A 24,229-nucleotide genomic window follows, 5' to 3' on the forward strand; every position below is an offset into this window, starting at 1 on the left:
CGGGGGCCCCACCTGCCAAGCCTCCAGCACCGAGGGCAGCGCCTCCCACGCCACCCAGCTGCTGGTGCTAGGTGCTCTGGCGGGGGGGTGGGGAGGGCCGGGAACTAGGGGACCTATATGGGGGGCTTTGACCTGTGGCCGGGGCTTAACATAGCAGGAGTGGAGGCAGGTGCATGGAGAGAAAGGGAGCTACCAATGCAGGCTGGCAATCTAAAACCAGCATCTTAAAATACACACACACACGTACATATATAATTTTAAAAGTATTTTACTTATTTTTGAGAGAGTTCAAGCAGAGGAGGGGCAGAGAGAGAGAGGGACAGAGAGTCCCAAGTGAGCTCTGCGCTGACAGCAGTGAGCCAGATGTGGAGCTCAAACTCATGAACCGTGAGATCAGGACCTGAGGCGAAGTTAGACGCTTAACCAACTGAGCCACCCAGGTGCCCCTCTAAAAACCAGCATCTTAATTTTGAAAGGAGCACTGAGTGGACAAGTAGATACTTAGTGCCCAGCAGTTGGTGTGTAACCCTCCTGACCACCCCTTCCAAAGTTCTCATCTATATGTAAAGAGGCTCATATCTGCATTTTAGGACTATTGCAAGAATTTAATCAGGTTCAGTTGAGCACAGTGATCAGCAGTTAGTAATCCCTGTCCAAGACCTTCCCTCCAGAAGGAAAGCTAAGAGACTGCCTGCACTCTGCCTTCAGAGAGCCTCTTCTGAAGGGAAGTCAGAAGAGTTAGCAAAGGGTCACTCTCCCCAGTTCCGTGGGAGGGCAGCGCTGAGGAACTGTTAAGGGCCAAGTCCGCCGGAGTCAGCAAGGCGTGAATGAGTCTTGCCCACCCTGCTAACTTTGGGCCCTCACCTCACTTCTCTGCCTCTCAGCCTTCATTACTTCATCTGTGAAGTGGAGACAGTAATTCCTCCCACAGAAGGCTCTTGTGAGGATTAAAAGAAATGGTGCAGTGAAGTGCTTAGCGGAGCGCCCGCGTGCCTATAGTGTTCTATAGGCCCCTGGCTCGGATCGTTACTTCCTATTACCGACTCCCCGCACAGCGGAGCCCGGGGAGGGGAGAGGGCAGCGGAGCGGTAGAAGGGAGAGACAGATTTGCAGGGATGATGTGGCCTGGCCAGACTCTGTGGGAAGAGCGTTCCAGATGGAGTCCAGAGAGCAAAGGCGTGCGACTGGCACGGGGCACAGCTTGCTGCCCACGCTGACCTGAAAGAGCTCGTAAGGGCTGGCCAGGCCGGGAGGGGTTGGGTCATGAGTGCCCGCAAGGCTGGATCAGGAAGTTCAAGCTTGATGCAGTGGGAGCCAGGACTTGTGAATTCTTGAACAAGAAGCATTCTGTGGCCAAACGGGGCATCTTTGCCAACAGCCGCTGTAGTGGTGAGATTTGGAGCCTAGGTTAGGGATTGTGCTGTGTCCTGGGGTGAGGTGTTGGGCACCTGCATTAGGGTAGGACACGCGGAGGTGATTTAGCATGTGACAGGCAAGGGATGTAAAGGGTGAATGGGCAGAGAGTAAACCTGCCTCCCCTCCCCCACATGCACGCACACACAGGTTCTAGGCCCGGGAATCTGGGTGAATGGGGTTGTCCCTGGTGCGAAGGCAATCCAGTCTGGGGAAGAGAAGGAAATTCTGTTGTGTACAGGAGCTAGGGGGGCGTCTGAGGGGCTCAGTTGGCTCAGTGTCCGACTTTGGCTCAGGTCATGATCTCATGGTTCATGGGTTCGAGCCCCACGTCGGGCTCTGTGCTGACAGCTCAGAGCCTGGAGCCTGCTTTAGATTCTGTGTCTCCCTCTCTCTCTGACCTTCCCCTGCTCACGCTGTCTCTCTCTCTCTCAGAAATAAATAAAACATTTAAAAAAATGTACAGGGGTTAGGGCTGTTTCAGTTCCTCAAGGCCCTTGTGTATTCCAGAGGGCCGATTGTACGGGGGACCTCAGGGCTGAGGACCCTCTCTCCCCGTGCGCTCGCCTGCAGGCCCCCCAGTCATCGTGGTGCCCCCCAAGAACAGCACGGTCAACGCCTCCCAGGACGTCTCCTTGGCCTGCCGGGCTGAGGCGTACCCCACCAACCTCACCTATAGCTGGTTCCAGGACAGCATCAACGTATTCCACATTAGGTGGGGCTCTGGGGTGGGTGGGGCCCTGGTGGGCAGCCCCCAAGGAGTCCCCAGGCCGGGCCAGCCTGGACCCCTGCCCACATGTGCCACATTGCAGCCGCCTGCAGCCCCGAGTGAGGATCCTGGTAGATGGGAGCCTGCGACTGCAGGCTGCCCAGCCTGACGACGCAGGCCGCTACACCTGCGTGCCCAGCAACGGCCTCCTGCGCCCACCTTCGGCTTCTGCCTACCTCACTGTGCTCTGTAAGCCTGACCCGGCGCCCTCCCCAGCCTGCCCCCTTCCCCCGGGCCCCGCCAGGCTCCGGCCCCACAACCAGCCACTGCTTCTCCCACCAGACCCAGCCCAGGTGACAGCGATGCCTCCTGAGACCCCCTTGCCCGTAGGCATGCGGGGGGTGATCCGGTGCCCGGTCCGTGCCAACCCCCCACTGCTCTTCGTCAGCTGGACCAAGGACGGGCGGGCCCTGCAGCTGGATAAGGTACAGGCCTCGGGCCAGGGAGGCAGGGGTGTAGCTTGGTGCTCTCCTGGTCAGGTCAGCAGGGGCAGGGTTAGCTCAGTGTTGCTCCAGTCAGTGATGAGGGACACCCCCCCTTCCCGGGGGCCGTGAGGGGTGTTTGGGGAGGAGCACAGGATCCGTCCCTAAGGAGGGCACAGCCTGCTGCCAGGGCCAGTTGAGGACAGATCAGCAACCACTTCTGGGACCTTGGTGATGGGCCCTGGGGGTGGACAGACAATCAGAGCGGAAACCAGGGCCCCGAGGCAGGAAACGGAACTGTGCACGGTAGGGCGTGATGAGTCCTCGAGTTTGGGGGGAGCCGCTTTCCCGTGGGGACACGATGCTGCAGAGAAACAGGTTGGGGCCAAGAGGGAGAAGTGTGGGTGCCAAGGGAATAGTGCGTTCTTCCAAGGCACTTGGGGGTTGGGGGTCTTTGCCTGCAAAGAGCATAAATTCCCTGTGGGCGACCGCCGCATCTTTTAGTCCTAGTGAACCTGTCCCCGGGGCTTCTGCAAGAGGAGGACTCAGTACATTCTTGCTGGAATTTCCAAAAAGCCTGCAGGCAGTGGGAGCCAGTGAAGTTGGGGAGCAGCGGTGTGACAGTTTGGGAGTGTGAGCGGGAGTTGAGTCAGGTGGACGGAGGACAGAGTGCACAGGGGCGAGGGGATTCAGAGGCTGTGAAGTGGTCCAGGTGAGAGGTGAGGAGGGTCCTGGGGGTGGACAGGCTTCGTGCCTAGATGGAGACCTTCCCGGAGGAGAGAGCTGGTGAGCAATTTGATGGGGGACGGAGGAATCCGGGCTTAGTGGCGACAGTGGGGCCCTTAACAAGGAAGAGGGCAGGCAGGGAAAGGAAAGGATTTGGGGGTATAAGATGCTGACTTTCATTGCCAGTGCCGGACACCCCAGCAGGCACCCCTACCGGGGCTCAGCTCCAGGGGGTGCTGCTGGAAAGAGAAGTGTAGGACTGGAGTTCAGAGAGGGGTCAGGCCTGGAGGAGGTGTCCTCTGCAGGGATGTGACTTTCGCTTCCCTCTCCCGCACCCCCCCCCCCAACTGCTTTCACTTCCCTCCAGCTCCCTGGCTGGTCCCAGGGCCCCGAGGGCTCACTGATCATCGCCCTGGGGAACGAGGATGTGCTGGGAGAGTACTCCTGCACCCCCTACAACAGCCTCGGGACTGCAGGGCCCTCCCCCGTGACCCGCGTGCTGCTCAAGGTGAGGGTGGCTGTGGGCACCCTGGCGAGGTGTGGGGAGGGGCTTCCACGTTGGTTTCTAATGGCGACCGCAGACTCTGTGCCAGCGGGTTCTGTAGAGTTGCTGCTGGCGTGGTGGGATGTGAGGTGCGCACACGTCCCCAGGGCAAGATACCTGCCTGCCCAACTCCCTAACCCCGGCCTCTCGGGAGGAAAAGGGGTGCGAAACCGAGGAGGGAGAGAAAGGGTGCTCTGGGGAGGAGATGTATGCCACCCCAGAGAAGCCTCCCAGACCCCCATTTCCCTCCAGTACCCACGGGGAGCAGAGACTACAGGGAGGGGGACGTTGGGAGAATGGGTGTGATGGGAGCCCCAGAGGGGATTCGATGCAGTGTGAGAGGCCCCTCCCAATGCCAGATCTGGCTTACAGGCCCCCCCAGCTTTTCTAGAAAGACCCAAGGAAGAATATTTCCAAGAAGTAGGGCGGGAGCTGCTCATCCCCTGCTCTGCCCAGGGAGACCCCCCTCCTGCTATCTCTTGGGCCAAGGTAAGGCTCCTAGCCCTGCTCTGCCCACGTGCATGCCCCCTGCACCCCTGCCTCTCCTTGCCCCTGGTCATTCTGCGGGAAGGAGGGAGCCATCGGAGGCAGGGTGGGGAAGACACTGGAGCTGCCCTTGGTGAGGGGTGGCCGCATGTGTCCTCAGGGCTGACCAGTGGTTCTGTAGGTGGGCCGGGGGCCGCAGGGCCAGGCCCAGATGGACAGCAACAGTAGCCTCATCCTGCGACCGCTGACCAAGGAGGCCCACGGGCGCTGGGAGTGCACCGCCAGCAATGCTGTGGCCCGAGTGGCCACTTCCACACACGTCTACGTGCTGGGTTAGTGACTGGAGGGCAGGCTGGGGGCTAGAGGAACCCAAGTGGGACAGGAGACAGGAGAATCCTTTTCAGAGGTCCACATGGGGATGGTGGGCAGGGGACCCCAGGGATGATGAGTGGAAATCAGAGGCCCCGGGACCCCCCACCCCAGCTCTTTACCTGACCAGCCTTTTCCCCCATCCACTCAATTCCCCCTCCCCAGGCACCAGCCCACATGTTGTCACCAATGTGTCCGTGGTGCCTTTGCCCAAGGGTGCCAATGTCTCCTGGGAGCCTGGCTTTGATGGTGGCTATCTGCAGAGATTCAGTGTCTGGTATACCCCGCTGTGAGTGACCCGCCCCTCCTGTCTCCCCACCTAAGTCCATCTGGCCCTCTGCCCTTCCTCCCACCCCTCCATCCCAGCCCTGCCCTAACTCTGCTGCCCTATTTCCAGGGAGATCTTTGGTGTTCATGAGACCCTGCATAGCTGAGGGGAGGGGACAGGTCAAATCTCTGGACTCCAAAGCTTGCTGGCCCTCCTAGTCACGATGTGCCCCCCTTTCCTCATGCCCTCCAGGGCCAAGCGTCCTGACCGAACCCACCATGACTGGGTGTCGCTGGCAGTGCCTGTGGGGGCTGCTTACCTACTGGTGCCCGGGCTGCAGCCCCATACCCAGTACCAGTTCAGCGTCCTAGCTCAGAACAAGCTGGGGAGTGGGCCCTTCAGCGAGATCGTCTTGTCTGCCCCTGAAGGTGAGAGATCCCCCCCCCCGCCCCCAACCTCCAGCAGTTCACAGGATGGGTGGGACTGATAGGGAAAACCCGGATATGGGACGACCTGGGGGAGAGGGGGGCAGAGGTGCCGGGCGGCTTGCGGTCCACAGGGCATTATAGAATGTGATTCCCGCCTGCCTTAGGGGCTCCAGGAGAATGGCTGGGCATAGATTTGGGGGCAGGGGATGGAGGGCTTGTGGAAGGGGCCTGGGAGCCCCATCTCATGCCTGTCTGCCCTGTTTAGGGCTTCCTACCACGCCAGCTGCCCCCAGTCTTCCGCCCACTGAGATGTCACCTGCTCTGTCACCTCCCCGAGGCCTGGTGGCAGTGAGGACACCCCGGGGGGTCCTCCTGCATTGGGATCCCCCAGAGCTGGTCCCTAAAGCACTGGATGGCTATGTGCTGGAAGGGCGGCAAGGCTCCCAGGGCTGGGAGGTGCTAGACCGGGCCGTGGCAGGCACGGAAATGCAGCTGCTGGTACCAGGACTCATCAAGGTACGCGTGGCAGGCAGGCACATGTAGGTTCCTCCCCGCGATTCCCCGGGCCCCGGCTCCGTTCCCCGAACCCGGGCTTCTCACCCTTCCCTCCCAACTGCACAGCCTTTCTGGACGGAGCTGGGGTGGGCGGTGCTGGGCCTGACCCCCTCCCTGGACCCCCACCCTCAGGACGTTCTGTACGAGTTCCGCCTCGTGGCCCTCGCAGGCAGCTATGTCAGCGATCCCAGCAACACGGCCAACGTGTCCACTTCCGGTGAGAACCCGGCGGGAGGGCGGAGCGCTGGGCGCGGTGGGGAAGGGGGCCTCTGAGCGCACCGTCGCGGGCACCGACCGCCCCTCGTGACCCTTCGCCCAGGCCTGGAGGTGTACCCCTCACGCACGCAGCTGCCGGGCCTCCTGCCCCAGCCGGTCCTGGCCGGCGTGGTGGGCGGGGTCTGCTTCCTGGGCGTGGCTGTCCTCGTGAGCATCCTGGCCGCCTGCCTGACCAACCGGCGCAGGGCAGCNGGAGGTGGCCGCCTGCCTCCCGCGCAGGCCAGGTGCGTCCTGTCCGTCCACATGGTCCCCAGCAGGAGGGCGTGCCAGCGGGTGTTGGGTGAGGCTCTGCGCCTGGGGCCCTGGAAGGCCTGAGTTTTGCCGGTGTCACCTCGGTTTCTCCTGCCCGAACAGATGCGCCTCTTATCTTCTCCCCGCCCCGGAAGTCAGCGCCGCAGTAAGTCCCTACACCTCCTCCGCGCTTCCTTCGGCCTTCCCTCTGTGCCAGCTGTCTCCGCTTCCTTTGTGGTGCCTTGGGGTGGGCGGAGAGGGGCGGCACCGAAGCTGGAAGGAGATCAGGGTGGGAGTGCAGAGGTCCCAGCCTTGGGCTGTGCCCTGCACCTCTCCTCCACCCCTCCACCACGTGGGTCCTTGTCTCCGCCATCGCTGTCCTGAGCTCTGCTCTGTTGTCCCCCAGACCTCTCAAGGCTGGTTCCTGTGGTCCTCGGCCACAGAGCCTGATCCCCTGCCCTTCCCCAGCTCTGCTCCGGGTTCGGACAGTCCTGATAGCGTGGCGAGGCTGAAGCTCCAGGGTTCCCCAGTTCCCAGCCTGCGCCAGAGTCTGCTCTGGGGGGAGCCCACTGGCCCCCCCAGCCCTCCTCCGGATCCTCCACCTAGCCGGGGCCCCTTACCCCTGGAGCCCATTTGCCGGGGACCAGACGGCCGATTCGTGATGGGACCCAGCGCCGGGACCCCCCAGGAAAGGTCAGGCTCTGAGCGAGCTGAACCTCGGACCCCAGCCCAGCACCAGGCCAGGTCCTCTGACTGCAGCAGCAGCAGCCCCAGTGGGAGGCCCCAGCCCCTCTGCATTACAGACATCAGCCCTGTGGGGCCCCCTCCCGAGGCCCCGCCCAGCCCTCTGCCTGGTCCAGGACCCCTGCTTCAGTACCTGAGCCTGCCCTTCTTCCGGGAGATGAATGTGGATGGGGACTGGCCCCCTTTCGAGGAGCCTGGGGCTGCTCCACCCCCAGATTACATGGATACCCGGCCCTGCCCCACCTCATCTCTCCTTCAGCCCCTGGACTCCGCCACCGCGTCCCCCAGGGCTGTGCTTCCTGGGGCTGTGGTCGGGGCCGGGGTCACCCCAGAGCCCCTGTACACGGCACTGGCCGACTGGACACTGAGGGAACGGCTACTGCCAAGCCTTCTCCCTGCCGCCCCTCGGGGCAGCCTCACCAGCCAGAGCAGCGGGCGGGGCAGCGCCTCGTTCCTTCGGCCCCCCTCCACAGCCCCCTCTGCAGGAGGCAGCTACCTCAGCCCTGCTCCGGGAGACACCGGCAGCTGGGCCAGCGGCCCTGAGAGGTGGCCCCGAAGGGAGCACGTGGTGACAGTCAGCAAGAGGTGAGGACAGTCCCTGCCCTTCCCTGCCTTGGCTCCGGTTCCTGCCCAGCCCTCCCCACCCCTCTCCTGATACCCGTGCCTTCTGAGCTTTCTCCCCCGGGGGCCAGGAGAACTTGGCTCCTTTCAGAAGTTTTCGCTGAGGTCTGGGATCTTCAGGGGAAACCCACGGCCCCACCTGAGTCTGGTCGCCCTCTCTGTTCCTCTCCCCATACCACACATTTGTCCCTTGTGACAGGAGGAACACATCTGTGGATGAAAACTATGAGTGGGACTCAGAATTCCCTGGGGACATGGACTTGCTGGGGACTCTGCACCTGGGCGCGGCTGGCCCTCCACCCCGACCTGAAGCTGAGCCAGAGCTAGGTGTGTGAGCCCTCCAGGAAGGCGGGGGCGCGGTCCCACCCCCCACCGTTCCACGTCTCCCTAGTCTGTTCCTCCTGCTTCCTTCACTCACCTGCACCGGCGACCCTCAGCCCTCTCCCACTCCTTGCTGTGCCCTCCTCTTGCAGATGTGAAGACTCCAGAGGAGGGTGGCCTTCTGAACGCTGCCCTTGCCCCTGGCCCCGAGGCCCGCTGTGCTGCCCTCCGGGAGGAGTTCCTGGCTTTCCGTCGCCGCCGCGATGCCACTAGGGCCCGGCTGCCAGTCTATAGACAGCCAGTCCCCCATCCCGAACAGGCCACTCTGCTGTGAGAGCGCCTAGTATGAGGCTGGGTGAGGGCACACAGACCCTGCAGAGGGCAGGCCCCAGTGGACCCCAGCTCCAAGCCTGGATCGCTGCTCCTGCCGCTCTGGGTGGGGGGGGAGGCCTCAGTGGGCTCGCCATGAGATGTGTATGCCGGGCCCTTAGAGTCTGAGGACTGGGACAGGGATCTTAGATCTGCCCCTGTGTGTGTGTGTGTGTGTGTGTGTGTGTGTGTGTGTGTGTGGTGCTGGTGTTTGTGGTGTGGGTNTGTGTGTGTGTGTATGTGTGTGTGTGTGGTGCTGGTGTTTGTGGTGTGGGTGAGGTTTTTTACAGGTGAATAAAGAAAGTCTGACAAATGTTTCTGTGTGTCTTCTGCCTTTGAATCTGAGAGGGAGGTAGGGAAAGCCCTCAACCCTTAAAAAGGAGGCAGCCCTTCCCGAATGGATAGAGGTGCATTCAACATCCTTTCAAAGAGCCTTTATTGAGAGCCTCCTGAGGTCATCTAGAGACCAACCGACCGACCATTGAGCTAGAGGCTGAGAAAACAAAGTTCACGGAGTCAAGCCTTTGCCCTTGGTGAGCTCTTGCTAGTTGGTGGAGCAGGCAAAGAGACAGTTACAGTGTGACGTGAAAAGTTCTGCGATAAGGCTCTGTGCTGGGTATTGTAGCACAAAGGGAAGGAGTGCACACAACGAGTGCTTCCAGCACGTCCTGGGACAGTGCCCCACCTGTGGGGGGGGGGTCCTCACGGAATGGGAGTAACAGTAAGAGCGAATCGCCAAGCACCCGCTATGTGCCAGGCACCGCTCTAAGCTCTTTACGTGTATCATTTCATTTTCCATAACTATGAGGTTGGTAGAATTCTCCATTTCATAGGCTGGCGAACCAAAGCTTAGAGGCGTTAGTCATTTGCCCAAAGGTCACACACTGGGCATGGGGGCGGGGGGGTGGGTAGAGCAGGGCAGAAGTGGGTCAAGGGGGGGAAAGCATTCCAGGCAGAAAGCACAGAGGAGTGAGAACACTAGGTCGGGTCTCCCAGGGAATCCCTTGGTGGACCTAGTTCCCGGGCGTGGAGGATTCCGGAAGGAGGGGATGGAGAGGCGGAAGGACCTGGTGGTTGATGTCCTTGGAAACCAGGCCAAACAGCTTCTACCAAAACGGGAAGAACCCCACTGGCTGGTGTAGGCAGGGACTCCACCCGGGGGGGACTGCCCAGCAGAAGCCCCAAGAGGGGTGCTCCTTCAGCCCCTAAGCTATGCCTCCCCTCCAACATCAGACCCAGAACTGCCTCCCCCTCCTCGCCTGAGGATCCAGATGCCAGGTCAGAGAGGAGGAGACTAGGGAGAGAAATCAGGTCTGAACCCTGGGTCCCAACACTCGTCACGCCCCTCGGGCCCCGGGGGCAAACAAAGAATGACCTCACTGTTCGTTCCTGCCCAGGCCTGAAGTCGGTGGAAAGCGGGAGCACGTGCGGGTACTGTCCTGGCCTGCAGCCCCAGTACTGTCACACCTTAGTCAGTTGGGATGGGGGAGTCTTGCCGTGCCTCCGTTTACCTAGCCACCCTTTTAAAATCAAGACGCTTCTTCCCACAGAAACACGCCCACAGTCTGGAGCTAACCTTCCAGGCACAAAGCTTCCCACCAAGGCACACGTTATGAGCTCCCAGGTGGAGGCTGAGGTGCTCATGGGTGGAGGCCACTGCTGCTGCCCGCCGAGGCCGACTCCCCACATCTTTTAGCCCAAGACGCGGCCCATCGCCCCTCTCCCCAAGCTCTGCCCTCTGCCCAGGCTTTGCGGCGCCTTTAAAGNGCGCGCCCCGCCGGCCTGCCAACGGTGAGCAGGGGGAGGGCGGGGGACGCGCCCCCGGGGAGCGGGAGGCCCGCGCCGCCGACTTGCTCCCGGAGCCGGGGCAAGGGTCCGACGACCGCTCTGCGCGCCCTGCGCTGTCGGGTTCTGTCCCCAAGCCCCGACCCGGCATTGCTGGGCGATGAGGTCAGGCGAGGGTGCGGATGCACTGACGGGGGGTCCGTCCGCAGCGGGGACCCGGCCGTCGGGGTTGAGGAGCGGAGGGCGTCGGGGCGTGGCTGGCGGGCTCCGAGGGACCGCGTGCGGGAGCTTCCCCGCGACCCCTCGCTTCCCGGTGGCTGGAGCACGTGCGGGGGCCACCCTCTCTGCGCCTCCTCCCGCGGACTGTCTTCCTGGGGACTCGGGGTCGCGGGCTGGGGAGGAGAGCCCCCCCCGACCTCGGGCTCGGGGGGTCGCAGCCGGCGCGCGCGATTGGTGTGGGGAGAGGGCTGCTTGCAGGCGCTCCAGTCCCCGCCGGCCGGGGCCCCCACCCCGCGCCCCCTGGTGCTGGGAAAGCCGGCGGGGGCCGCGGGCGGGCTGCCCAGACCACTGCGTCACCCCAGCGGCGGGCGGTGGGTGACTCATCCGGCTGTAACGGCCCAGGGTGTGGCGAGGCGGGGCGGCGGGGCCGGACCTGCAGGACCGGAAGTGGACGGCCGCCTTCCCGGCCCCGCAGGCCCCACGGAGCCCCCTGCAGCCCGTGCCCGGGAAGTTCTGGGGGCGCTTGGCATCTGGGAGCAGAAAGGAGCGTGGCGGGAGTGAGGGTCCCGGGGATGGGGGGGCAGTGGCTGGGGTGGGCTCTCCCGAGTTCTGACTCCAGAGCACCAGAAAGAGGGACAGCTCCTCCTCACCCACGCCGCCCCCCGCCCCCCCATTTCTCCTTCCAGTCCCCCCGGAAGACCCACAACTGCAGGGGAGCCCAAGGTAGCTTGGGGCGGCCGGGCCCTGCCCCGCGGAGGCAGCCGGATGTCTTTGTCCGACCGCAACCCCCCCTCCAGCGCCCCAGCCCTCTCCTGCCCCCTGGGGATTGGCCTCTACTGCTTCCTCCCCCAGCCCTCTCCCTCCAGGATTCTGAACTATGGGGCTCTCTGGCTCCCGTCTTTCCTTCCGTTCCCAGGGCATTTCTTCTTCTGAACTGTTTCCTTGAGTCTGCTTCTCTACCCCCCAACTTGGAACTTCCCACTTCTCCAGATGCCCTCCATGGCCTCCGCAGCTGTTCCCCCCGCTTCCCCCGCTGCGGGAGCCCTCGCACCTGCCCGCGCCTGAGAACGCGGCGAGGGGCCGGCCCCTTTGCAAGGATGCCGCCTGTGGCCCCGGTGCTCAGAGCCTCCTCCCCACTCCATGTGTGTGGAGTGCGTGTCTCCGCCTGGTGCCCCCACCCTGCTGGGCTCCTGTGTTTGGTACACAGAGGCCATGGCAACGGCCCCCACCTCACCCCTCCTCCCGAAAGCCTTGCGGCTTCCTGTTTGTGCAGCTTGGGCTTTCTCTTCTGCTCGCTGACTTGACGGTGAGGGGCTACCCCGCGTGGCTCCTTGGTCACAGGTGTCCATCATCCTTGCGTCTGCCTGCTCCCTGTGCGCTTCACTCTGGGGGCGGGGGCCCCCATCTCGCCCTTTCAGAATAGCCCTAACCCAGACCCTGAGTCGGGAAGTTCCCCTGCGTCCTGTGTGCACTATGAATGAAGAGACTCTGTCTTCCTCACGAAACACCCCAGCCAAGGACCCTTTCCCTTAGCATCTGTGTGGGGTGGGGCGAGGTGAGCATCCTGCCCAGGGTCTGGGGGGTGGGGGGTGGTGAGCGATGTTCCTGCATCAGGCCCACCCCACCCCCCCAAGTAGCTCAGCTGTTGTCTGTTTGGACCCCCAGCCCCAGGCATCTCCTACACGGCTCCCCACCCCAGTAGGCACCTGGCTGTCTTCCCTTCCTTTGAGCAATGGATGCGGAGAGTCCCCTGGGTGTTACTAGGGTGGGCCACTGCAGCTCAGCCCGCCAGCCCTGGNCGCCTACCCCAGGGGTCCGGAGGAGAAGAAACAGCTGTGGACTGGCTGGCTCGGGGCTGCCCTGACCGTTCCCAGAGGCCCGCCCCCTCCCAGAGCTCCGCCTCTTCCCAGGGCCCCGCCCGACAGCTGTGGCACCTCGGGTTCAAGGGCTGTGGCCCCAGCGTGGAGCCGAGACCCTGCCTGCTGGGCCCAGTCTCCAGAGTTGGGGAGGGGCCCTCAGCATCCTCCCTGAGCCCAGAGGTGCGTCTGGGAGGCCGAGTCCGTTCTGCCCCTGTGTGTGTGGGGGGGAAACTGCCCTCCCCTTCTAACCCTGGTGCCTGGGTTAATGATTCTCCTGCCCTTTCTCTCCCCGGGCCATCGTGATCCCTTGGCCTCAGGCCACTTGGCTCCAAGGAGACACAGCCCTGAGGCCCAGGGGACCGAAGTGAAGCTGTTCCCAGAAGAGAGGTCTGGACATTGGGCCAAGAAAAGGGGGCTTACTGGTGACTGCAGCCCCACGCACCTCCGCCCTTCACCTCAGGTCTCCCAGCCACGCCCCTGTGTGCCAGGGCCCCGGGCTGCTCTGGCTGGGCTAGAAAGGAGAAACTCTTGTCCCCCTTGCTCCTCAGGCCTCAGCCTACCCTCCCCCAGCTGAGCGCGCGCGTGTGTGTGTGTGTGTGTGTGTGTGTGTGCGCGCGCGCGCGCGCGCGCGCGCCTGGTGGTGCGGGTCAAGGCCCAGACCGACATTTATCTGGCCCAGCCTTCAGGCGGGGGAAGTGGGGGGAAGGGAGGGTAGGTTGCTCTTAATGAGATATAAAAATAACTGATTTGTGGGGAGGATCTCTCCGGGAACTGTGCGGCGGGATGAGCTGGACGGGGAAGGAGCAGCCATGCTGGAGGGTGGGGGAGGAGCCTAGCCTGAGGCCCAAGGCTGAGTGGCTCTGCCCATACGATCTGGCTCCTCTCCTGAACCCCAAGGCCCAAGGGGGGCCAGGATTGTCACCTGGGGTGTGTGGGAGAGAGGGAGCCAGAGGGACTTCGTCCCTTAAGTCTGACCTGGTCTAGAGCCAGATATGGGGGGCAAGAGTGTCTCCCTTTCCTGTCCTTGAACACAGGTGCTTATCCTGGTGACTCTCCCTGTGTGAGCAGCAGACAGCTGGCTGCCTTTCACAATGGCAAGGGAAGCTCATTTATAGAGCGGATGGGGACAGGAAGTGAAGTCCTGTCCTTTCTCTGGGCCTGTCTCCCCCCTGCATGAGTATCACTCCTGGGCTTGCTTGTGGGGTCCCGGAGGGGGGACCTAGGTAGTGGGTGGGGACAGACTGCCCATGGCCCGACGGCCTGGAAACCACCTTGTTCTGCCTAAGTGAGGTCCTCAAAGCTAAACCCTCCTGTGCATTTCCCCCAGTCTCCCTTCCCTCCCAGATTCCCCTGAAAATACCACCCGAGGCTTCTCCTGCATCAGTTCCCTATTCCTGCCCTAACCAATTAGTACAAACTTAGTGACTTAAAGCACATCGTGCAGCTCTAGGAATCCCCGCAGAAGTCTCACCTGTAAAACCAAAGCGTCAGCGAGGCCACGTTCCTTCTTGGGGAATTTAGGGGAGAATTGCTTTCCGGGCCTTGTCCAGGATCTGGACCTGACCCTGACCTGTCTCTGCTTTCTTCTCACTTCTCCTGCTCTGACTTGCCTCCCTCCTTGCCTCCCTCCTTGACCTCCCTCCTTGGCTTATAGAGACCCTGGCTGTGAGGACCCTCGGCCCACCTGGATGGTCTAAGGGACTCTCCCCCATTTGAGACCCTTCATTCAGTCACCTCTGCAGAGTCCTTTTTTTTTTTTTCTTTTCGCCATGTAACATTCACAGCTTCAGGGAATTAGAATGTAGATGCCTCTGGGGGGCCATTATTCTGTCCACCACAGCTTCTAGAAAGGAAAGTAGAATTTGTTTTGACTGCCTGGTTTCTCATGGGAGATTCCTTTTGCCTGCCCAAGTCTTTTAAGGACCCACTTAGACCTACTCTTCCAGGAAGCCTTCCAGGTTGCTTTTCTGCCTACACTCTCTTCTGCGTTTCTATGACGTAGGGTCTGACTGTGTAGGCTTATGTGGTATTTGACATGCATAAGCTCACTTTGTCTCTCCGGTGGCATTCTAGGACCCAAGGGCTTCTGTCTCTTCCGCAATCCCCGGCACAAGCCAGTGGCTAACTGAGGGTAGTTGTGTCCAGTTCTCTAGCTCCTGGCAGAGATCTTCCAAGCCATTCCAAGTGTTCCTCCTCTCTCCAAATCCTCTTTCTCCCCAGGGCTGAAGGGCTAGAATGACCAGCCTGCCCTTGCTAAAGCTGAGCACCCCAGATGAGGAGCTGAACCCCAGACTTGGCCTCATTTAGCCCATATTCCATTCCGGTGGGGTTTCTACCTCATCTGAGCAGTGGGGCTCCTCAAATGAAATCTAGTGGGAAGACTCAATATAATAAACAGACTGCCCATCACAGGGTTGGGGGAACCCAGAGGTGGCCTGCATGGCCCCTTAACCTCAGAGCTCTGAGCGGTGCTATTTCAGCCCACGCCCCGGAGTCAGAGTGAAAGTGCCCTCATTTGCCAGTGGGTCCCGCCTCTGGGGCCCACCCGGGGGATAGGGAGTGTGTCCCCACAGGCTGTGGAGAACTGACTGCTGTGTCCTCTCCCCAGCTCCCCACAGCCACCGCTGCCCTTCGGAATGGCCAACAGGGGACCTGCCTACGGCCTGAGCCGGGAGGTGCAGCAGAAGATCGAGAAGCAGTATGACGCGGACCTGGAGCAGATCCTGACCCAGTGGATCACCACCCAGTGCCGCAAGGACGTGGGCCGGCCCCAGCCCGGCCGTGAGAACTTCCAGAACTGGCTCAAGGACGGCACGGTGAGAGCTGGGCCCTCTGACTGCAAGTGCCAGGAGCAGAGCTGGGCCTGGGGGGCAGGGTGGTGGTGGCTGGGATTATTTCACCTGGAGAACTGTGGGCAACCCCATCCTACTTCCTCCTTAGCCTGGGCATCTGTCTTGCCAATGGCCTGTGCTTTCCTCCCTCCAATGGAGCGAAAGGGGAGGCTGGAGGGGACACAGGGAAGAACCCGGGAGGGGGGGGGNGATCATGACCTGAGCCAAAGTCGGACGCTTAACTGACTGAGCCACCCAGGCGCCCCAGGAACAGCAAGGTTTTCAGTCTGGGCTCAGAGACAGGGGCTGGGCAGGAGGGAGCTGGGGCTCATTGCCAGTGGAGTCGGAGAGTCTTCAGGTGGGACAGGGGCCTCGGGGGCTCGGCGTCCCTGGCAACAGCGTGGCCTCACATCTGCACACCTGCTGCCCTTGCCCAGGTGCTGTGCGAGCTCATCAATGGGCTGTACCCCGAGGGACAGGCCCCGGTGAAGAAGATCCAGGCCTCCACCATGGCCTTCAAGCAGATGGAGCAGATCTCTCAGTTCTTGCAGGCGGCCGAGCGCTACGGCATCAACACCACTGACATCTTCCAGACTGTGGACCTCTGGGAAGGTGGGCCAGGGCACCATCACCCTGGAGACCAGAGAGACTGGGCTGGGCGGTCTTGACCCGGGAGAAGGGGCGGGTTCTTGGCAGCCTGAGGACAGGTGTGTGTGTGTGTGTGTGTGTGTGTGTGTTTCATGGAGGAGAGGGCCGTGTGGGTTGGGGTGACGGGGACTATGGGGGTGAAGAGGAGAACTGGGAAGCCAGGCTTGCTGACGATGTGGGTGGGGGTGGAACCCAGCGCTGCTGAGGCCAACACGCCGCCTTCCGCTTCCCAGGAAAGAACATGGCATGTGTGCAGCGGACACTGATGAACCTGGGCGGGCTGGCGGTGGCCCGGGACGATGGGCTTTTCTCTGGAGATCCCAACTGGTTTCCCAAGTGAGTCTTGTGGGGGGGCCCAGATCTATCCCCATCCCGAAGAAACGGTCCCGCGCAAAGCACCTTGTCACCCTTAGTCCTCGCTGCCCTCCTGGGATGGCCACGGACCCTTCCTTCTGAGACGCGGGGAGGTGGCGGCTTCGGGAGCAAAGCTGGCCGCGGCACGTGCGTCCCCAGGGAAGACGCCCACTGGGGCCGCCTCCAGCCTCTTTCTCACCAGCCCTCTCTGTCCACCCAGGAAATCCAAGGAGAACCCTCGGAACTTCTCGGACAACCAGCTTCAAGAGGGCAAGAATGTGATCGGGCTGCAGATGGGAACCAATCGTGGGGCTTCCCAGGCAGGCATGACCAGTTACGGCCTGCCCCACCAGATCCTCTGATGGCAGCACAGCCCTGCTCCCGCCCTCCCACGGATGGTTAAAAAATTTATACATATATAAGCAGTGACATTCTCCAAGGGNATATTTTATAGGTGACATTCCCCGAGGGCCCCTGGGGCTCGCAGACTCCCCTCTGCCGCCGTGGGGGCCTGGCCTGGCCTGCCTCCTCCGGGGGGCACCCGACACCGGGCTCTCCCCTGTGCTTACCAATACATTCCTTTCCTCAAAGCCACCAAAACTGGACCGACCAAAACTGGCTTCTTTTCTCTTGGGACCAAAGTTTGGGGGCCTTGCCAACCCCCTCCCACCCGCATACCTCTTCTCTTTCCCTTTGGCTTCTCTCCCCCCACTACCCCTGAGCCCTGTGCCCTCAATCCATTCCTTGGCTGGGGGTCAGGGGCACCGCCTCCTGGCCTGCCTCCCACAAGTATGCTTCGCCCCTAGCTGTGGCTGCAGGGACTTAATTTATAGGGAGAGGCCTGTGGTGGCCGCCTCCCCAGCCACAGCTGGGCTGCGCTTACCACACATCAAGGCAGCCCGCCCCTGGCAGGGGCCCCCCTCGGTTTCCCATTTTCCAGTCCCCTTGCTGTGGCTAAGGGGTGGGGGCGAGGGGACAGGGAGGGAGGGCTGCCCACCACGGGCCGGGGCTTGAAAAACCCAAGTTTGCTGATCTGAATAAATCTCTCTGCCTCTTTTGGACGGACTCTGGTTGTGTCTGGGGCCGTGAGCCCTCCACTGGGAAGGGAGGAAATGTGGGGGGCAGCGTGGTAACTGGTACAGCGGAGAGGGATTCAGATGGGAGGCTGCGATCCTCACCCCCATCTCCGTTCCCCATCTTCTTGCTCCTGTGGTTTAGGTGAGGGTCGGCTGGGGTTGAGGACAGGGCCTGGAAGCTGGCTCTCCTGGTGGGGACCCCTCCCCCAGCCAGAACAGCTTCATAGCCACCACAGGAGGGTGGGGCTGGGTGGGAGTCCCCTCAGGAAGGCTTGGGACATGGTGGCCTCTGGGGAGGAGTTGACAGGCTGTGAATGAGCAGGAAGTAGTTAGTGTCCGTGGCTGGAGGGAGAAAGCCTTGCTGATAGACCCCACGTGCTTGGGTGCTTGGGCGAGCTTCCCTTCTGGGTGGGTGGCCCTGTACCAAGATAAGCAATCTGGGGGTCAGGTTGTCCTGAGCTAGCCCTGACCGAGGCACGAATGTTCACCCTGTCCTGTCCAACTCCTCGGTGTCACCTTTACCCAACGGCCTCCCCATCACACCCTGGATGTTCGCTGGAGGACTGGACAGACCCGGGGGCCAGCCCCCACAGCAGCTTTTTCCCTCCCCACTTTCTCCTTCAGGGCATCTGTTTCCTGAGGGGGGCGGAACCGCCACATTGTGCCCGAGGGTGACTCATTCTCTCTTCTCCCACTGCCCCATCGTGCCCCACCCCCACCAAGGAGCACCTACTCTGTGCTAGCCTTTCCCCCCCCCACTATGTGCTAAGCCCCATGGGCTGGACATTAGCCATCAACTTGCAGTCTCAGCCCCTAATCCTGACACCACACACTGGGAGAGATGGAATTTGCTTAGGGGCGGCACTCCCTGAGGCTGAGACACAGATAAGAGAGAGGCTGCAGCCTATATGCAAATTCCCGGGGGATTAGCTGTCCCTTTATCTCTGGTCCTGGAGGATCTGCCGGTGTCAGAGCCCGAGAGTGATGTCACTGCAGAGCCAACACTGAATTATACAAAAAGACCAAACAGTGTGCACCCTTCCCCGATTTGACTATTTATAGCTACAGATTCCTGGCCACACGCCTCACGACTTTCTGAGACACTCAGTCTGTCCCAGAGCCAAGATGGAGAGTCACTGCCTTCTCCGGGCAGTTTCCCACAGCAGTCCCCGAGGTGGATATTACCGCGTTACTTCTCCCTCTTTGTCCCCAGATGAGCACGTGGGGGCTCAGGGCGACCCAAGACCACGGAAGGAGTCAACGGAGGGACGTGGGTCTGAGCCCGGGTCAGCCTGCCTGTGAGCCTGTGTGGCTCCAGGCTCAGCACGGAGTGGGGCTGGAGAGGAACTGAGGGACCAAGGGGCCATGGAGGTGGTGGGTGCTCCTCACCCAGAAACTAAAGGTACCCGCTCCTCGTGATGCCCTTGCAGAAAGTGGGGTGTCATCCCTGGTATAGCAGGTGCTGAAGACACAGACATGTGGGGTGCAGTAGGGCTTGTGTGGGCACCGCCGGGACTGATGATGCCTCAGGGAGGCGTACACCCCCCCCTCCCTCCCTTGGGAATAACCCCTTCAAGGCAAACATGGGCGGGTTTGCAGAAAGGCTTGGCCACGGGGTGCGCCTGGCTTCTGCCCGTGACCGCCATCCACCCACAAGCTCTGTGAGAATCTCCTGCCCCCCCTCAATCCACCTCACTGAAGCTTTACCTCCCTCCTTCTGGAAATGGCCTACGCGGACACCTCAACACTCGCTTTGGTTTCTGTTTGCTTTTTAGCATCTGTTCCCCTCTGAGGCCACGGTTTCATGCCTACTGTGGCCTCTTTCATCTCTCTTGCCTCCCAACCCCCACTTCGGGCTCCCAGCCCTGGGGTTGGGGGCGAAAGCTCCTCTGAATGGCACCTCGTTCTCCATGGCTGTCCACACGGGTGTCTCCTAATGCCCTGCACCCAGGGACTGTCCCCTCCCGTCCTCACCACGGCTCGCTCCTTCAGGTCTTTGTTCAAGTGCCACCTTCTACGTAAGGCCTTCCCCAGCCGGCCTCCTCCAGGGTGCACCTCCCACCCTCCGCCTGCACCCGGTCCCCCTTCCCTGCTTTCTCCTGTCACCACCCGACACACAGTCTATTTGACTTATTTATTTTCTGTCTCCACCCACAGAATGTACATTGTGTAAAGGCAGGTTTGTGTTGGTTTTGTGGATGCAACGAGGTGCCTGGCGTGTTGAAGGTTCTGGGTAAATATTTGTCTAGCGAATGAATGAATATCACCCTACTCTCAATGTTCCTGAGTCGCCTGGCCCGCTGACACGGTGCCCAGCCAGACCACAGTCACAGTCGGCCACCTGTCATTGAGTCTGAGGGGGAACCCGCCTGTCTGTCTGTCTGTCGGCTTCCAATGCTCCCCCGTGGTTCATTTCCAACAGGTGGAAACCTGTGAATCCAGTGCTGGGGAAAGGCAGGGGTGGGTTGGGAAGGGGATGGAGAGTGGTGTGTGTTCTGGGCAAATGGAGGTCACCCTGAGGATTTGGGGGAAGAAATGGGAGCCGGGTGGGGGGAAGGAGGAGCCAACTTCAGTTCATTCACTCCTTGCCTTCAGCCTTGAAGTGAAAAATCACTGCGGAGGTGGAGAGAGAAAGCAGGTTTGGCCCGTTGTGGCCAAGGGAAAGGCTTAAAGAAGAAAGACAGTGAGAGGCAGAGGGAGGAGGCAGGGAGGAGGAGGAGGAAGATGGCTCGCTTGCCCGAGCTTGGCTCCCCCTTGGGGTAAAAGGGTGGCGAGGTCTGTGTGGTCTCTTCTTGTGCGTGTGAGTGTGTGTTCAGGTGTGTGAGAGTTACAGGCTGGGGCTCAGGGGAGCAGGTGGGAGCAGAGGAATGAGACGGTGCACAGAGGCCGCCCATGAGCCTGTGTCTGCCAAGGATTGAGGGTTACGGGCGCGCAGAGAGGTGAGCTTCCTGCGCGTAGGCAGAATGTAAGCATCTGTGAGTTTGCCCACTGCTCCGTGGAGAGCAGTATGTCCCATTCCTGCATCTCCAGCCGGGGGCAGGCCTTTGAGAGCTTGGCACAAGGCCCAAGGAGCCGCAGAACAGGGGAAAAGCCTAGACAATAGGGCCCCTGGGAAGGAACAGTAAAGGATCTGAGATTACATTTGTGGAAGAGAAGCCCAAAGAGTGAGTTAGTAACTGTCTCGTTGCAGAGAATTGAGTCTTAGTCCCAGTGGCTATAGAGCTGGATATTAAAAGAAAATGCACTGAAGTTGCATCTAGAGAAATTTAGGTTAGACCAGGAAAAAAACAATCCTTTTGACTCTGGAGGTGATTAGCCCCTGGGATCCCTTCAGGGTCAAGGGGAATGTTTTCGATAATAGGACACATCCCATCTTCTTAAGGTGGAAAATGGGCAAGTCTGCCCGGGAATGCATACGCATGCACACAGTTTTAAAATTCATGCATTCGTTCAGCAATTATTGGGGCGCTGCATGTCAGGCCTGCTGGGGGATATGAAGATTATTAATACATGATCTCTTTGCTCAAAGAGCACATAGTCCTGGAGGGGAGATAAAACAGATATGAGCTGAGCCAATGATCATTCAGGAAGCCAGTGGGATGTGCCTTCAGAGAAATGCCAACAGTGCTCTTTGGGAAAATCGGGCGCCAACCTCCTGCAGCCCTGGGTCATCTTGCTGGAGGCTATCTCACTGGAGGCTAGTGGTGATGTCGTGAGGGAGCTGAGGCTGCATATCCCAGGAGTCCTGGGGGTAGAAACAGTCATCCTCACTGTGTGATCAGAGGCCAACTTTCGGTGGGGGGTGAGGAGCTGTTCCCTCCCAGCCTAGGGTAGGCGTGGACAAAGAGGCCTGAGTCAGGGACTGGGTCCGGACAGATCAACAGCGCAGGGTGGGGACAGGGGGACAGTCACACACACAACCCCTGGGACACTGGAGCTGTCTCACCATTCCTCCCTCCCCCTCTCCCCGCCCACTGGCAGGACCTCAGTTCTAAATTGTGTTTCCATAAGAGAAACAAGAAGTGGGGATCGGTGTGGGCAGGGCCATAAAGGGGCCGATGCTGACATTCACTACCACCTTCTGCTGGTCACTGAGCGACGAGCTTTGGCTATAATTTTATGTTTGTTCTTTAATTATTTCAGCAGATTTTGAGCATCCACTGAGGGCAGGGTGTCTGCTGGGTGCCGGGGGACAAAGCATCAGCAAGAGAAGCGGAGTCTCTGGCTTCCTCGGAAGAGCTAGAAGAGCTAAGAGCCAGTCACAATGTGATACAGGAAGGTGCCAGGCGTTCCCGCAGGACGAGACTCCACCCAGCCCCGTGGGGAGGGCGTCAGTAAGGATCTCTGGAAGATGCTGATATCTGAGCTGGGAGGGTCTGAGGGCAGGGAGAAGCCTGAAGGGGTGGCCCACGGTAGTGAGGAGAACGTTCCAGGCGGAGGTCCAGGGCGGGCATGGCCTGGAGGTGAGAATGTGCAGAACCTGACTGTAGAATGTGGACTGAGAGACTGAATGCAGTTGAGAAGGGAAGTTGGGACCAGCTCTTCAAAGCCAATTTAAAGATTTTGGACATTTCCTTAAGGACTTGGGGCACCTCTGAAGAATTTTAAGCAGGGGGCAGAAGGGAGGAGAGTTGTGTCTTCTTTAGAAAGCTTCCTTAGGCTGTAGGATAGAGAAAGGCCTGGGCTTGGGAAGACTCAGGAGGTGGGCCCACCTTAGAAGGCTCCTGCACTGGTCGAGGCTGGAGTGAGAGCAGCCTCGTCAAGGGGGAGAGGGGTCAGCGGGCCTGAGAAGAGGTGGGTTTCCAAATTGGCCAGAGCTTTCTGGTTGGCGGTGGCGAGCGGAGATGAGGGCTTCAGCAACCAAGTGAGTGGGGTGCCATCCCTGGGACTGGAAATCCAGGAGCAGGGGCCTCACCCCACCGCACAGATCCCTCTTCTCTCCCATTTTGCAGGCGAGGAGACCGAGGCGAAGAGCAACAGGAACTTCAGAATGCAGCTGGTGGCTGAACTGGGATTTGGGTTGGTGACAAAAGCGGCCACGCTCACTGCTTGCCCTTGGGCAGGGCTCTCCGGTGAGCTCACTGGCCCCAGGGAAGGGTTCAGCGGCCAGTGGGCAGGAGCTGCGGTTTCTCTGTGGATGGAGGCCGGGGCCACAGGGAGGAAGGGAGAGGTCAGGCCCGAGAAGGGGTGCAGGAAGTTCAGCTCACAGCAGCCACCCCTCCAAGGCCAGTGAGGATCTGGCAGTTTCAGAAAAAGACTAGTGGAAAGACCCCTGAAGCCCAGGCCCTGGATCCTGTGACTCGGGGGTCCTGTCCCCAAGGCTCTCTGAGTTTCACCGCCAGCAACAAAAGCTGCCATGAGCACCAGGACATACAGAGAGGTGCACGTTCAAGGCACTCCCACATCTGCTAGATCCAGAGAGGCTTGTCACCTCTTGGTGGGGCTTTAGTATTTATTTTTTTAAATAATAATTTATTTTTTAAATAATTTTTTAAAGTTTATTTATTTATTTTTGAGACAGAGAGAGCACAAGCTAAGGAGGGGCAGAGAGAGGAGACACAGAGTCTGAAGCAGGCTCCAGGCTCCGAGCTGTCAGCACAGAGCCCGACACGGGGCTGGATGCGGGGCTCGAACTCACAAACCGCTAGATTGTGATCTGAGCCGAAGTCAAACGCTTACCGACTGAGCCACCCAGATGCCCCCGGGGCTTTAGTATTTTTGCACCCTTCGGGAAAAAGAGAAAAACAAACCCAGACACGGCAGGTGACACACTCAAGGAATGTCCCAGGTGCTTGCAGACTTTTCTGGATCTTCGAATGCCTCATGGTTCTTAGCACTGTACTATGTGGCCCAGGAGGTGGCTCAGTGGAAGCTCATGGTTTTGAATTGCTTCTGCGTGTACTGGAATCCAGATCTCTGGATCCCTGGCCGCTCGCTGGACACAGAGCATACCCCAAGTGAATACCCCTCCCTGGGCTGGGGCTGGGGCTGGCTCTAGCAGGCGCGGGATGGTCGGGCTACACTGGGCCCCGCCCGGTATCTCCCCCAGTCCTGCCACGAGGAGTCCCACCTTGCGCGGACCTCTCCTGTTCTCTCAGTGACATCTGTCCTCAGATACCCAAGACTGGAGTCACCCAGGGCTGGCTCGAAATGCAGATTCCAGTTTGTCCTTTTAGAGCTGCTAGACCGGGAATCTTGGGGTGTTCACGGGGGTGCTGTCTTGAATTTGCATTTTCTTTTACTTTTTTAAGTTTATTTATTTATTGAGAGAGAGGAAGAGAGAGAGAGAGAGAGAGAGAACCATAAGCAGTCTTTGGGCTCTGTGCCGAGCTGGACATGGGGCTCGAACCCACAGACTCTGAGATCATGACCTGAAGTGGAGTCAAGACTGACTTGACTCCAGGTGCCCCTTGAATTTGCTTTAAACTGGCTTCCCCCATAATTCGTAGGCAGCCCCGTCCTAGGGCATCGATGCAGAGAGAACTTTCTCCAACCAGAAGACGGTCTGGGAGGGCCCTGGCTCCAGGCCTTGGATGGGAGCTGTCCCCACCCCCCACCCTGCACTGTTTGGTGACTGTGGCTGAGTTGCCAGGGGAAACGGGCTGTGTAACTTCCTGGCTTTGGAGGCTTTCCCTCCTTGGCCTTATCTCAACATCCGCCACCCAGTCCAGGGTCTGTGCTGGTCACGTAGCAGAGGAAGCCGGTGCCAGGCGTGCGGGGGCGTGTGTGGGCACCAGGGAAACTCCGCCCGAGGTCCTGGGGCAGGGAGGGGGGCGGGGATGTGGTTTTGAAGAGGGGTGGAGGCTGCAGATTCCTTAGTGTTCTCCTGGGTCTGGGAGCTAACCACCCCTGGTGGGAGAGGGGGGCTGGCCAGGTAGTGGATGGGATGTGCTGGCCAGCAAGTCTCTGCCCTTG

The 24,229-nt window shown here is 60.4% G+C and overlaps 2 protein-coding genes across 2 annotated transcripts in view; both read left to right on the forward strand.

Moving 5' to 3' along the window:
• IGSF9 (immunoglobulin superfamily member 9) overlaps positions 1-8,759 on the forward strand; it is a 14,684-nt gene extending 5,925 nt beyond the window's left edge. Inside the window, exons 5-20 of the mRNA XM_077760132.1 lie at positions 1-71; positions 1,987-2,128; positions 2,226-2,371; positions 2,465-2,607; positions 3,698-3,838; positions 4,247-4,363; positions 4,542-4,692; positions 4,895-5,018; positions 5,250-5,425; positions 5,691-5,941; positions 6,113-6,197; positions 6,300-6,459; positions 6,594-6,653; positions 6,956-7,816; positions 8,052-8,179; positions 8,326-8,759. The exon at positions 1-71 is cut by the window's left edge and continues 77 nt beyond it. Of these exons, the coding sequence (XP_077616258.1) occupies positions 1-71; positions 1,987-2,128; positions 2,226-2,371; positions 2,465-2,607; positions 3,698-3,838; positions 4,247-4,363; positions 4,542-4,692; positions 4,895-5,018; positions 5,250-5,425; positions 5,691-5,941; positions 6,113-6,197; positions 6,300-6,459; positions 6,594-6,653; positions 6,956-7,816; positions 8,052-8,179; positions 8,326-8,507 (2,938 nt within the window). The 3' untranslated portion in view covers positions 8,508-8,759. The remainder of the gene's footprint in view (positions 72-1,986; positions 2,129-2,225; positions 2,372-2,464; positions 2,608-3,697; positions 3,839-4,246; positions 4,364-4,541; positions 4,693-4,894; positions 5,019-5,249; positions 5,426-5,690; positions 5,942-6,112; positions 6,198-6,299; positions 6,460-6,593; positions 6,654-6,955; positions 7,817-8,051; positions 8,180-8,325) is intronic.
• Positions 8,760-10,312: 1,553 nt separating this feature from the next.
• TAGLN2 (transgelin 2) lies at positions 10,313-16,609 on the forward strand. Its single transcript, XM_077760141.1, has 5 exons — positions 10,313-10,333; positions 15,014-15,221; positions 15,674-15,848; positions 16,118-16,220; positions 16,459-16,609. Exons 2-5 carry the CDS (start codon positions 15,042-15,044, stop codon positions 16,598-16,600), a joined length of 600 nt encoding a protein of 199 aa, XP_077616267.1. The 5' UTR covers positions 10,313-10,333; positions 15,014-15,041; the 3' UTR covers positions 16,601-16,609.
• Positions 16,610-24,229: the final 7,620 nt, after the last annotated feature.

This window comes from Crocuta crocuta, unplaced genomic scaffold (genome assembly GCF_008692635.1).
Source record: "Crocuta crocuta isolate KB4526 unplaced genomic scaffold, BGI_CrCroc_1.0 scaffold133, whole genome shotgun sequence".
Classification (NCBI taxonomy): Eukaryota; Metazoa; Chordata; class Mammalia; order Carnivora; family Hyaenidae; genus Crocuta; species Crocuta crocuta.